At 40.5% G+C, this 12294-nt stretch overlaps 1 protein-coding gene across 4 annotated transcripts in view; it reads left to right on the plus strand.

Annotated features, from left to right (window-relative positions):
- The window catches only part of LEF1 (lymphoid enhancer-binding factor 1), a 153997-nt gene that overhangs the window by 100724 nt on the left and 40979 nt on the right, over positions 1–12294 (plus strand). For 3 of the 4 annotated variants that reach the window (XM_006869323.1, XM_006869322.1, XM_006869324.1), the window contains exons 4-6: positions 256–388; positions 7635–7725; positions 12047–12169. In XM_006869323.1, the coding sequence (XP_006869385.1) occupies positions 256–388; positions 7635–7725; positions 12047–12169 (347 nt within the window). Of the gene's footprint in view, positions 1–255; positions 389–7634; positions 7726–9436; positions 9521–12046; positions 12170–12294 lie in introns of all 4 variants that reach the window. The other variant, XM_006869321.1, reaches the window with a different exon arrangement.

Genomic DNA, 12294 nt, shown 5'->3' on the forward strand with positions numbered 1-12294 from the left:
GTCATAGTGGCCTACGTCCCTTCCCAAAGGGGCCTAGGTTAAATCAGTGGACAGTCATGTATTTAAGGAATGGTTAGCATGGGAAATTCTGTAGATGTGGATGTGCACAGTGGATGGCTGCAGTTGTCCAGGGTCTGGAGCTGATTGCTGGGTTAAGCTGACAGCCGGTCCCTGCTGTTGTGTAGAGTTCTCTTTGGGAATGGACACAGGAGCTGGGCATCCTCATTAATTGTTGACTTTGTTGTTGCTTTGCAGTCAAATAAAGTGCCCGTGGTGCAGCCATCCCATGCCGTCCATCCTCTCACCCCCCTCATCACTTACAGCGACGAGCACTTTTCTCCAGGATCACACCCGTCACACATCCCATCAGATGTCAACTCCAAACAAGGTGAGAGCACCTGCCTTCCAAGACCCGTCCTCCCAGTCCATCCGTCAGTCCCCCTGTGGTGCCCACGTGACCTGTAGCCTTGCTCCACATCACTGAGTCAACCAAGATACGTTTATGGTAGACAAGAGCAATGCACTTGATAGCAGTTCTCTATGAACTTACAATACTCTGTTGGTGCCTCTTTTATTTTTTAGAATGGAAAGATAGAAGAGCCTAGGAGGGTCATGTTCAATCAGAATGACAGCCCTAAAAGTATACAACCTGTAATATAAACCAGTATGTTTTACAAATGCCCAAAAAATGCAGCCCTCAGTGCCCCCTTCAGTAGCTATTTAGTTCAACACATACTAAGTGTTGATAGAAATGTAAAAGATGTCAGACAAAGGACAGATTAGAGGATTTCCCTTCAAATGTTCTCTTTTTCAGCCTTTTGTGATTTCTTCATGTCATTCAGTTATACCTCCATTGTATTTTTTTGTTTTTAAATCTACCATTTAGATGCTATAATTGAAGCCCAAAGCCATCGGTTTAAAAGTCACAGCACCATGAACCCTGTCTTGCACCTTTACATTACTACCAACTTCTGCTTCAACTTCGTTTATGGAAAAACACACAGCATAAAACCAAACAAAACCCATTGCTGTGAAGTCAAGTCTGATTCATAGGAATATACTGTAGAACTAGTGCCCTGTAGTGTTTCTAGAAGGAAACTGCCACCAACATTCTGGAAAATTTAAAAAAATTGTACGTAATGTGTGTGGGTGTGGTTGTAGGACACAGTGCTCTGTTTCTCCCACCCTTCTGGTCTAATCAGCTTAGGGCAGACTCTGAGGATGAATTTTCTACAGGATTGCCTGTGCTGTTTCTATGTGCATACGAGTCGGTTCTGACTCATAGCAACCCTATATATGGTTTCCAAAGCTATAAATCTTTACAGGAGCAGAAAGCCTCATCTTTCTCCTATGGAACAGCTGGTAGTTTTGAACTGCTGACCTTTTAAGTTAGCAGAGCAATTCGTAACTACAATACCAGAGCTCCTTCTCCAGTGTCTTGAAGATTCTATAAAACCAAATTAAAACAGAGAATATGAAAATTTTTTAAATTGCCACTTCCTTCATTTCATCCTATTCTCCTGGGTGGTGCAGTCAGTTAACATACACGCCCACTGATCAAAATGTTGGAGGTTCACCTTCACCCAGAGGCACCTCGAAAGAAAGGCCTGGGTGTTGACTTCTGAAAAACGAGCCATTGAAAACTCTGTGAAGCACAGTTTACTCTGACACACATGGGGCTATGAGTCAGAATGGACTTGACAGCAACTGGTTTAGTTTTATTTTTGTTGTTATCTTTGACTTAAAATGGACAACACTTAGTTGTTGTTAGGTGCCATCGAGTCAGTACCGACTCATGCGACCGTATGCACAGCAGAATGAAACACTGCCCGATCCTGGGCCAACCTCATAAGTGTTGCCACGCTTGAGCCCATTGATGCTGCCACTTTGCCAATTCATCTCGAAGGGAGTCTTCCTCTTTTTCTCTGACCCTCCACCTTACCAAACATGATATCCTTTTCCAGCGACTGGTCCCTCCTGACAATATGTCTGAAGTATGGGAGGCGAAGTTTGGCTATCCTGGCTTCCAAGGAGCACTCTGGCTGCACTTTTTTCAACACAAATCTGTTGGTTCTTTTGGTAGCCTATGGCACTTTCCATGTTCTTCTCCAACACTTAGTAAGTGTGTGAAGAAGAGTGGACGAGGTTAGGTGTGCTTTCCATTACTAATAATACATCTAAGTGATTCTAGTTCCCTCCACTGTTCAGATGGAAAGCTTATTTGAGGAATTACTTGCTACTGGGCCTTGACTAGATTAGAGTCCACATATCTTTTTGCAACCAAACAAAAAACCAAACCAGTTACTGTTGAATCGATTCTGAGAGAAGATGAGAATCACCTATACAAAGGCTTCCAGACTCATCCTGGCTTTATCAAGGGCCTCCAAAGAATTAAAACACACACACACACACACATACACACACACAAACATTAAAAAGACAAGACTATAGATATCTCATGAGAAAGGACACAAGGATAGAGATCTTAGGAAGAAGACCGAGTTTGAGAGGGAAGATCAAGAATCAAGCTTTGGTCAAAGTGAGTTAGGGTGTCTTTGAGATACCTGAGGGGAGAGACAGGATTTTAAAAAGCAATTTAATATGTGGGTCACTATCTCGGGCCAGAGTCTGAGCTAGAGACACTCATCTGGGTAACATAAAGAGATAGATGACGATTGAACATAGATATGAAAGTCTCAACCTATTATCAAAAAGAATTGAGTGTACTTTACTTTAACAACAACAACAAAACTATTAAACTGATAGTTAAATAGTGCTCACTATATCGGTCCTAGGCCTTGTTCTGAGTACTTTTAAACATTAACTTACTTAAGAGAATTAAACATTATGGCTCTGTGACTTTTGGCGTTTTGTTTTCCTGAAGATTTCTAGAACCATTCATTTTATGAAGAAACAAATTTAAAACTTGCTACCAATTACACTTACATTTTCTCTTAACTGCTACCTTCTCTTGTTTTGCCTTTCTAGCTGTAATTTATATTACTGCTTCTCAAACTTTTTTTAAAAAAAACAAATTTTCCATAACTACCAAGGAAGACCCCCAACAAGATAGATTGGTTCAGTGACAGCAGCAATGACCTCAAACTTAACAACAGTTGTGAGGAGAGTGCAGGACCCTGGGCAGTGATTCCATCTGTTGTAGGGTCACTATGAGTTGGAACTGACTCAAAGCACCTATCAACAACAGCTATTAGACAGAAAAGGAACTCATGACCATGAGATGAAGTTGTCTCATTGCAAGTTCTTAATTTTTTAAAAAAATATTAATGTGATTTTGCATGCCTCTCCATTTATCCCTGTTAGGGAGCTTGCTAGATTTCCTCTGTGTTTTTTTGTTTGTGTGTGTGTGTGTGTGTGTGTGTGTGTGTGTGTGTGTGTGTATATGTGGGCGTCTGTGTGTGTGAAAAACGGAAAGAGAGCTGACACTTAGTTTTCTTTCTTTCTTTTTTGTACTTATTATCAGGGTAGTACAAGGACATGCTCGGTGTAGGAGCCTGTTTATATTATCCATTTTATCTTTATAAATAACAGCAAACATTTATAGAGCCCTTACTGTGTACCAGGCACTGTTCTGAATTACATGTAATAGTGTATTTATTCTTTATAACAGTCCCTATTTGGATTTTATAAAATAATAACAATTAGATAACTTCTTTAAAGATACATGGTCAGTGAATGTCAACACTGCTGTATTAATCCATGTAGTCTAACAAGTGTGATTTTTACCGAAATGTATCTAACTTACTCTAAAAGTTTAAAAGCTATTAATACTATTGCAATGCTTCTGATAGCCTGTGGCATGTATTAGGGGTTCAGTACATGCTAGCTGAATAAAGGATATGAATCATGTCTTCAGCACCCCAGCAGCTGGTAGTGAGGCATACGTTTCTAAGATTGTACAACTGCAAGGAGATATTTAAAAAAACCAGATGCATTTTCTGCTCACTTAACTGCCTAAGTTACATCATATGCTTACTTTAAAATGGTTGATAATACTGACTCTGAATGAGGAGCCGTGGTGGCTCTATAGGATAGCACTGGACCATTAACCACAAGGTCAGCAGTTCAAACTCACCAGCTGTTCCACGGGAGAAAGATGAGGCTGTCTGCTCCAATAAAGGTTTATAGCCTTGAAAGCCCTGTAGAGGGTCCTGTGAGCCAGAATCAACTACATGGCAGTGGGTGAGCATAGGGAATGAGTCAAGTTTAATACATACTTTATTTCATTTGTTCGTTTGTTCAGTCATTCAAAATTAATTGTTAAGAGCTGCTTCTGCAGACAAGTATGGTTTCATCTATAGATTGGTAAAAGATGGGCTCTCTTTTCTAAGCTCATGCAGGAAATCAATTGTACAGCCTAACTATAAAAGAAAATGAAAAACATTTTAAGTACCACGTTAAAAGTTAAAAGGAGGAAGAGATTTCTCAAAGCCAAAACAGAGAAATTGCATGAGGGAAAGGGACCATTTGGGAGATGAGTAGAATTTATTAGCTACAGTCCAATTTGGTGCAATCAGTCAACGCACTTGACTGCCAACCAAAAGGCTGGAGGTTCGCGTCAGAGGTGCCTCAGCGACAAGGCCTGCTGATCGACTTCTGAAAAACCAGATACTGAAAATCTTGTACCTTGACAACACACAGGGTGGTAGACACGAGGAATCCACTCCACCGCAACTGGTTTATGGGGCCAGGCAGGTTGCAAGTGTGCTAAATACATGTTAATCCCTTTTCTCCTTCTACCAGAAACACCAAATCCATCCAGTTTGTATTTCTTTCCCTATTGAATCACCAGGCACTCTGTTCTAAACACATCTAGAATGTGGACTAGAGTACAGTGCACAGGTGTTAAGCTTGTCTGTTAAAAGAGCTGCATTCTGATTGCAAGCAAGTTACCTATCTCCCAGTGATAACATTCCTGTATGAAAGCATATGCATAGCTGGACAGGGTACCAGAACTGTCAACTTGACCTTCTCTAGACCTTAATTTCCTCAGTTATAAAAGAAATGATTAAAATAGATCATTCAGATAATCTCTGATTTCTGAGCCACCCCCATCTGTCAGTTTGTCAGTCTAGGCAGATGAAGAAGAGAGGCCTGGGAATTGACTTCCAAAATACGCCAATGGAAACCTCTAGGTCACAACAGAACTGTGTGATACAGAACTAGAAAATGAACCACATAGGTTGGAAGACACCCAGAATGCACAGGGGCTGCAATAGACTAGAGTTTATCAACAGTCTGTTGCTCACGGGTTGCCATGAGTTGGAACCGACTCGACAGCAAATATCGGTGACAGTGTGGTCTCTAACCCTGATTAGAGAGTGAATATAATGAAGCATTCAAATTCAAAAGTTTTTCTAAGTTCGGTGTTTGTGTTCAAACCTAAGACTGCAATCATCCAACTTCAAGTTATGCAGCTGCAGATCCAGAGATTCAGGAAGGTATAGGAGTCTCAAGATGAGACTGGAAAATTAGAAAAAATTGGAAAAGCTCCCAGGTGATTTGGGTACGTCAAGACTCTTTAGGGTCACCCCTTTAATTGGGGCCCCTCCAGATCCAAGAAAAAAAATCCTAGAGTATGAAATTTGGGGGCAGTGTGACCTGGTGGTGCTGTAGGGTAAGCAGTGGGCTACGTACTACACAGTTGGCAGTTCAAACTCACCAGCTGTTCCCGTAAAGATTTACAGTCTTGGAAATGGAGTCCTAGTGTGGCACTGTAAGATCAATTTGACCCGTAAAGTCGGCAGTTCAAACCCACCAGCGGCTCCTTGGAAACCCTAAACAGGGTCACTTAGAGTCAGAACTGACTCGACGGCACTTAGCAACAATGAAAACGAATCGGAATTGACTCAGTGGCAGTGACAGTGAGTGACCAAAAGAAGGAGCCCTGATGGTGCCGTGGTTAATGCTAACCAAAAGGATAGTGGTTCCAACCCACCAGTTGCTGTATGAGAGAAACATGCAGCAGTCCAAGATTGATCGTGATGGTGGTGGTATGCTGTAGAGTTGGTTCTGACTCATAGCAACCCTGGGTAGCGTTCTCGAGGCTGTCAGTCTTTAGGGGAGCAGAAAGCCTCTTCCTTTTCCTGCAGAATGGCTGGTAGGTAAAAACTGTTGACCTTGCAGTTAGCAGCCCAGTGAGTAACCCTTGGAAATCCTGTGGGGCACTTCTGCTGTGTCTTACAGGGGAGCTGTGAGTTGTAATCTACTTGGTAACATTGTGTTTGGTTTGAGTTGGTGACCAAAAGAATTAATATTTCTAGCTAAAAATTAAAAAAACAAAAGATTTTTGTTGTTTTTTTTTTTGAGACCATTTGCTTAAAAACAACAAAGCATTAGATGTTCTAATGTAAACCTGGGAGAGAGGATGAAAAATAATCAATAATTTTTCTCTTCACTACCTACTTTCTGTAAGCACTTTTTTATTTTTTTTAACTTCAAAGTCAAATTAGCATCGACTCTTGAGAAAACACTTACTTAAGGTTTACATATGTTGAAGATCTTTTATATCCTTTAAGATCTAAATGAAAATCACAGGCACTTTAAAGCATTAAATAAGGCAGAATATTCAAACGGTGTCTTTCAATGTGCTCACGTAATTTCACATACTGAGTAACATACCTTGGAAAGTATGTTTATTTATGGAAATGATCCAGTAAAGCTATCACCAATTATATAAAGAAACACTTGTGGCTTTTTTTTTTTTCTATTCAAAATCCTTTCCTACAATTACATTAAATGTAAGTTTTTGTATGTTATGTTGTTGAGCATTGGTCTGAGTTTCTTTTTCTGTACCTGAAGGTAAAGAATAAACCAAGGGGAGTCATTTGGGACTAGGATTAGGTATAATCTTGAGGTGGTTTTTCCAGTTTATAGGGCAGTGTGCTCCAAGGAGTGTGAGCTCAAGAAACAATTTGGTGGTACTCTCATTTTCTGTGGAATACAGCTAATCCAGAACAGCTTGACCTTGGTGCCCAGAGGACTCAACTTTATGAAGAGCTTAGTTGGAGCTGAAGTGGCAGACAGAGACCCAATGAATCATATCAAGTGTGACCATTTTGAGGCTGAAGATGATTCCTAATTAATCTTTGATCCTCTGAGGTATCACATTTCCCAAATCTGTGTGTCCATAAGGGAGCCAAAAGCCAAGGAAAATTTGCAAGTGGCAATTTACCTAATCCTTGAGCACCATGGCAGGCTGTCTACTTAGGCTGTCATTTTCCATACTACGCAAAACAATATCCCATTCACCACAAAAACAGTGCCTACCATTTTCTGAAACACAGTGAAATAATTGGGACAAAATAAATAAACTTTTGAAAGTCTACCTTGGTGACTGTTTTACGGGCAGCGTTATTTACTCTTCCAGAAATTCCTTCCTCAAGATGCACTACCCAAAGACTTGTTTTTCTCAGATGATGGAACCTAGAGAAAAGCTAACAATCTGATACCTGTTAAATGGATCTAATAACTAAATATTGCTTCATTCCAGACCTGAAGTATTAATGGCAGAAAGCATTTTATTGCCTTTCTAATGCTCTGTGTTCAGATATCCTGTGAATCTGAAAACTGTGTGTCTCCATCCTTTTTTTTTTTTTTTTTTTTTTAAATAGGCATGTCCAGACATCCTCCAGCTCCTGATATCCCCACCTTTTATCCCTTGTCTCCTAGTGGCGTTGGACAGATTACCCCACCTCTGGGCTGGTAAGAACCTTCCTGCAACCTTCAGTCGGGCAGTTGAACACATCTTGCACTTTGCATTCATGAAAAGTAACACTTGTGGAGTTGAAGAAATTTCACATCAGAAAGCAAGGGGCTCACTTTATTTCATTTCAATTAAAATTATGTTAAAAGATTGATAGACTTTGAAATTGGGTTAAAGTGGATGGTAGATAGATATAGATAGAAAATGCTTGTAGAGTTTGCTTTGAAGCCTATAGTTTTATGGAGTCAGTTTGTGACTCTGGGCGTTTGCTTTGCCTATACAAAGTTAGAGCTCAGTGTGGTGTTTCCTTTTTTAGGTTATTATTATTTTTTTAATGAACAGTTTGTAATTTGGGAGTATAAACTTAGACACATAGAATATCCACCTTTTCTTATAAGTAAGTGAGAAAAGTGACCAACAGCTAACTAGAGAGGAATTCAAAATATGAAAACACCTTTTGGGATTTAAAAGAACATCCAGTTTGAGTTTAGTGAAATGAAGAATGGATCTTTGGGTTTCTTTCCAAAACTCAGATTTATGTGGATTTACTTTTTTTTATTATTATTAATTAAATTGGGATCTATATCTAAAATAAATTCTTACTGCTGCCTTTATTATTATTTTTTAAATTTTAAAAGTAAAGAAAGGAAAATTGGGGGAAGTAATAGTAATTTTCTATAATATGTCCTACTTTTATCATTTTAGGATTAGCATACAGTTCCCCCACCACACACATACACACACACACACACACACACACCCCTATCCCCTCACCTCTGAACCCTTCCCTATTTTTCACTTCCTAGAAAACAGTGCTTCATTGTCAGCAAACGCTTTTCTCATTTCTCCACCTGGTTCTCTAGGATTACAACCCCATCCTTTCCCCAGTCACTTGATAACCTTAGGTTTTCTCATTTTTTCAGTAAGGAATGGTCATCTTGCCATGGAAATTCCAGCTTTCTTTCTTTCTCTCTCTAGTACCAAATCAGTCAGTAATTCTTTTTGAGTTACTTAAATTATACATATACTTTAAAAACCTAGATCAGTTATTCTACCTGAATTTAGCGACTCAGGGCATTAATTCTGTGGCTACAAGAAGGAGCATCAGTATCAAGGAAACATGTGAAATCTACGAACAGTTGAGAGCAGGGTGGAATTCACAGGGTGGAGGGTAACACACTCCAGTGAATTGGTCTGTTAGTTCTTGTCTCTAACATGGGTAGATGAGGAGGGAAAGAGTAGTGTTTTTAAAACACTTGTTTATTTTAACATAAGTATTCATTTCCTTCCCTCTTCCTGTCCCTGAAACTGTCTAAGAATCTGATGAAGAATTCATTCAGCTGTTTCTCTGAAAGAAATATTTCACCCTTCTCAGGGTTTCATCATATTCAGTATGAAGGGTACCCACTTTGTTCAAAGTATTGTGTTAGGCATTCGTGGGGTTGGGAGGAGGGAAGGAATAAATGGCAAATAATACCAAGACTGGTTTGCCTTTAAACTTGAGGAAGGCAATTTTCTTCAAGTCAGAGGATGCACTGATTGGGTTGAAGGTAACGAAAGGAAACAGTTACATAACTGAAGAAATTCTGTGCTCTATAATACTCCGACAGATTTTATTTTAATTCCTCATCTCCCCACATCAAACTCTCTAATTGCTGGTTGGTAACTGGTGTTTTGTCATTGATGGGTTCCTTTCTTCTGTGACCTCAGGCAAGGTCAGCCTGTATATCCCATCACGGGTGGATTCAGGCAACCCTACCCATCCTCACTGTCAGTCGACACTTCCATGTCCAGGTAGGTGGAGGTGGAAATGGGGCACTAGAGAACAAGTTGCTCTCCTCGCGCTTGCATCTTGTGTGCCTCTGCTTGCCTCTTGGTCGGCTAGGAGGGTGCATAACTCAACCTCGTGTCTGTCTGTGCAGTGTGCCTGGCTCCCACACTAGGGGTCATAGAGGTTCCAGGGTAGGAGTCCAACACTGTATCTCACGGGGCCAGCCACACCCACCTAGTGAGCTCGACTCACCCATGCTGGTGAAACATTTTGGAGGCATCACTGCCTCCAAAAGCATTCATTGCATTTGAATGTGGGATGTGAAATGTTCCCAAAGTGGACGTTCTAAGGAATTAAACTTGTTTGATTCAAAATATATTAGGGATGGGGCAAAGTGGGGGGAAAGGGAAGGCAGATAAATATGGGTTTGGGCTGAGTTCTAGTCTGCTTCCTTTGAGGAAAGGAGTTACCTGTGCAATGCGAAGGTAGTTGAAAAGGCCCAGAGCCTTCCTAGACCATTACTATCAGAGGAGAAAGAACAGTGCTCACAAGCTGTCAGGCCATAAGGGATGTGGGTCCTAGTGTGTGAATCAGGCCCTGTGTGGACACGGTAGTGCAAGCAAAGCTCTGTGAGGCCTGTCATGCCACACCCAAGGCTGCTATGTGTACTGCTTGGCTTCTGAAAAGGATGGCTTCTGTACCCTGTGCTTGATGTACACACGAGTGTGGTGTATCATCTGTGTGTTCAATGTGCCTTTTCCAAAGGAGCTAGCATTATTGTGCCAGGAGGCAAGCTGTGAGGTTATTAACTGGTTGTGAACCTTTACTTTTTACATAGGTATGAAACTTGCGGTGCCCATGGTGAATGACAGCATTTAACAAGCATATTATTTTTTGAATGAAGTGTCAGCCTAGCTGCTGAGAGGGATGGTGAAATGAATATTCTTCCCTCCAAGATCTACTTTTGCACTCATTGTTAATTTTATAAAAAGCCAACTGATGATAGGAGTGTCTGACGGGCAAATCACCAGCATCATGTCCTTTTGGAAACAGTACACTAAGCAGAGCATCATTATTTGACTGGGATTCTGTACTTTTACAGAAACCCTTAATTTTACAGCCTCCTTAATTGTTCAACATTTATTCCTAAAGTATTGCATATTCAAGCTGAATCTCTTCTCTCCTTCTCAGATGACGGAGTTAATTGTATAGGCTGTGATGAAAGACCAAGGATGTTATTCTTACAGGATTAAATGTTTACTCTAAAACAGTTTTGAAAAGCAAAAAAAAAAAATCTGAAGCGTATTCCAAAATTTACCCAAAGCGCTTGTTGGAAGTAGTGTCTTTATTTGTTTTATTTTCTTGCATGGCGGTTTCCCTCCTTTGTGTCTGCTGGTGGTGGGTAGCCTAAGATTATTTTTACCTTCTACAAAAGCCTACTTGTGAATAAGTAGCTTGTCTTTATTGTGTGTAGTTTTTACCGGGATCTAGAATCGTCAGTTCTGTTAGCGGTTTTGCATAAGGCTGGATCTCTCAGGCATTACTTCTTACTGAAAACGAAACGATCTTGTATGATATGAATGGAAGTACAACTAAAAGGAGGACTGAAAAACAATCCCCCTTTCCCTTACTTCATTGGTTTCATCCTAAAAGGAATGCAGTGTCTAAACACTCAGCTGCTTACCAAAAGGTCAGCAGTTTGAACCCACCAGGGCCTCTACAGGAGAAAAGACCTATCTGCTCCTGTGAAGATTGCAGCCTTGGGAAGCCACTGGGCAGTTCTTCTCTGTCCTTACGGTTTGCTGTGAGTTGGAATCCGCTCCACGTCACACAACCACAACAACGATATTAGTGAAGAAGCCAAGGATTTGAAAAAAAAATCTTCAGGAGATGATGTCCTTATGAGTGAAGGCAGAGAATTTTAAGTGTGGTATCTTTAGCTTCCCATTCAAAATTGTAATAAATTTTATAAAGATATGTTCTGTGATGGCTCTTACTGAAACTCATTTGAAAACTGCTTTGCAAGAAAAAGAATTTCTTTTTTGAAAAAAATTCTTTGGTCTTCTCAAGAAAAATGCCATTCTACTACTAGATTGGAGCCCTGTTGTGGCACTGTAGAATAAGCACTGGACTGCTAACTGCCACATTGGTGGTTCTGACCCACCAGATGCTATACAGAGTCACTATGTGTCACAACTGGCACTTTACAACAATAACAGGTTGTTGTTGTTAAGGGTCGTCGAGTTGGCTCCAACTCATAGCGACCCTGTGTAGGGTTTCTGAGGAGCTTGAACCACCAAACTTGTGGCTCAGACTGACCTTGCAGTCCAGTGCATTAACCCATAGCACCACACTAGGACTTCACAAACCCGAAAAAGATTACATAGTTACTAAATATAAATATTGTCCACCTGATAACAAAAAATTGAAAAATCATTGACTCACTATCATTTACAACTAATATCTCTACACATGTAAAGAAATACAGTTCCACCCTTTGCTGCAGTAGCCACTCGTACATATTGTTTTCTTCACTTTCCTTCCTTTAGGTTTTCCCATCATATGATTCCTGGTCCTCCTGGTCCCCACACAACTGGCATCCCTCATCCAGCTATTGTAACGCCTCAGGTCAAACAGGAGCATCCCCACAGTGACAGTGACCTAATGCACGTGTAAGTATGCACCTGACTTCATCTGTAGATGTTTCAAGGTAACAGAAGGTCTAAACATCCCTCTTTATTGTTGGGCCTTCTTGTTGGCTCATTTTTATTATGAAAAAATCGTGTTGCTGTGCCTT

The sequence above is a fragment of the Chrysochloris asiatica genome, unplaced genomic scaffold, assembly GCF_000296735.1.
Source record: "Chrysochloris asiatica unplaced genomic scaffold, ChrAsi1.0 scaffold00129, whole genome shotgun sequence".
Classification (NCBI taxonomy): domain Eukaryota; kingdom Metazoa; phylum Chordata; class Mammalia; order Afrosoricida; family Chrysochloridae; genus Chrysochloris; species Chrysochloris asiatica.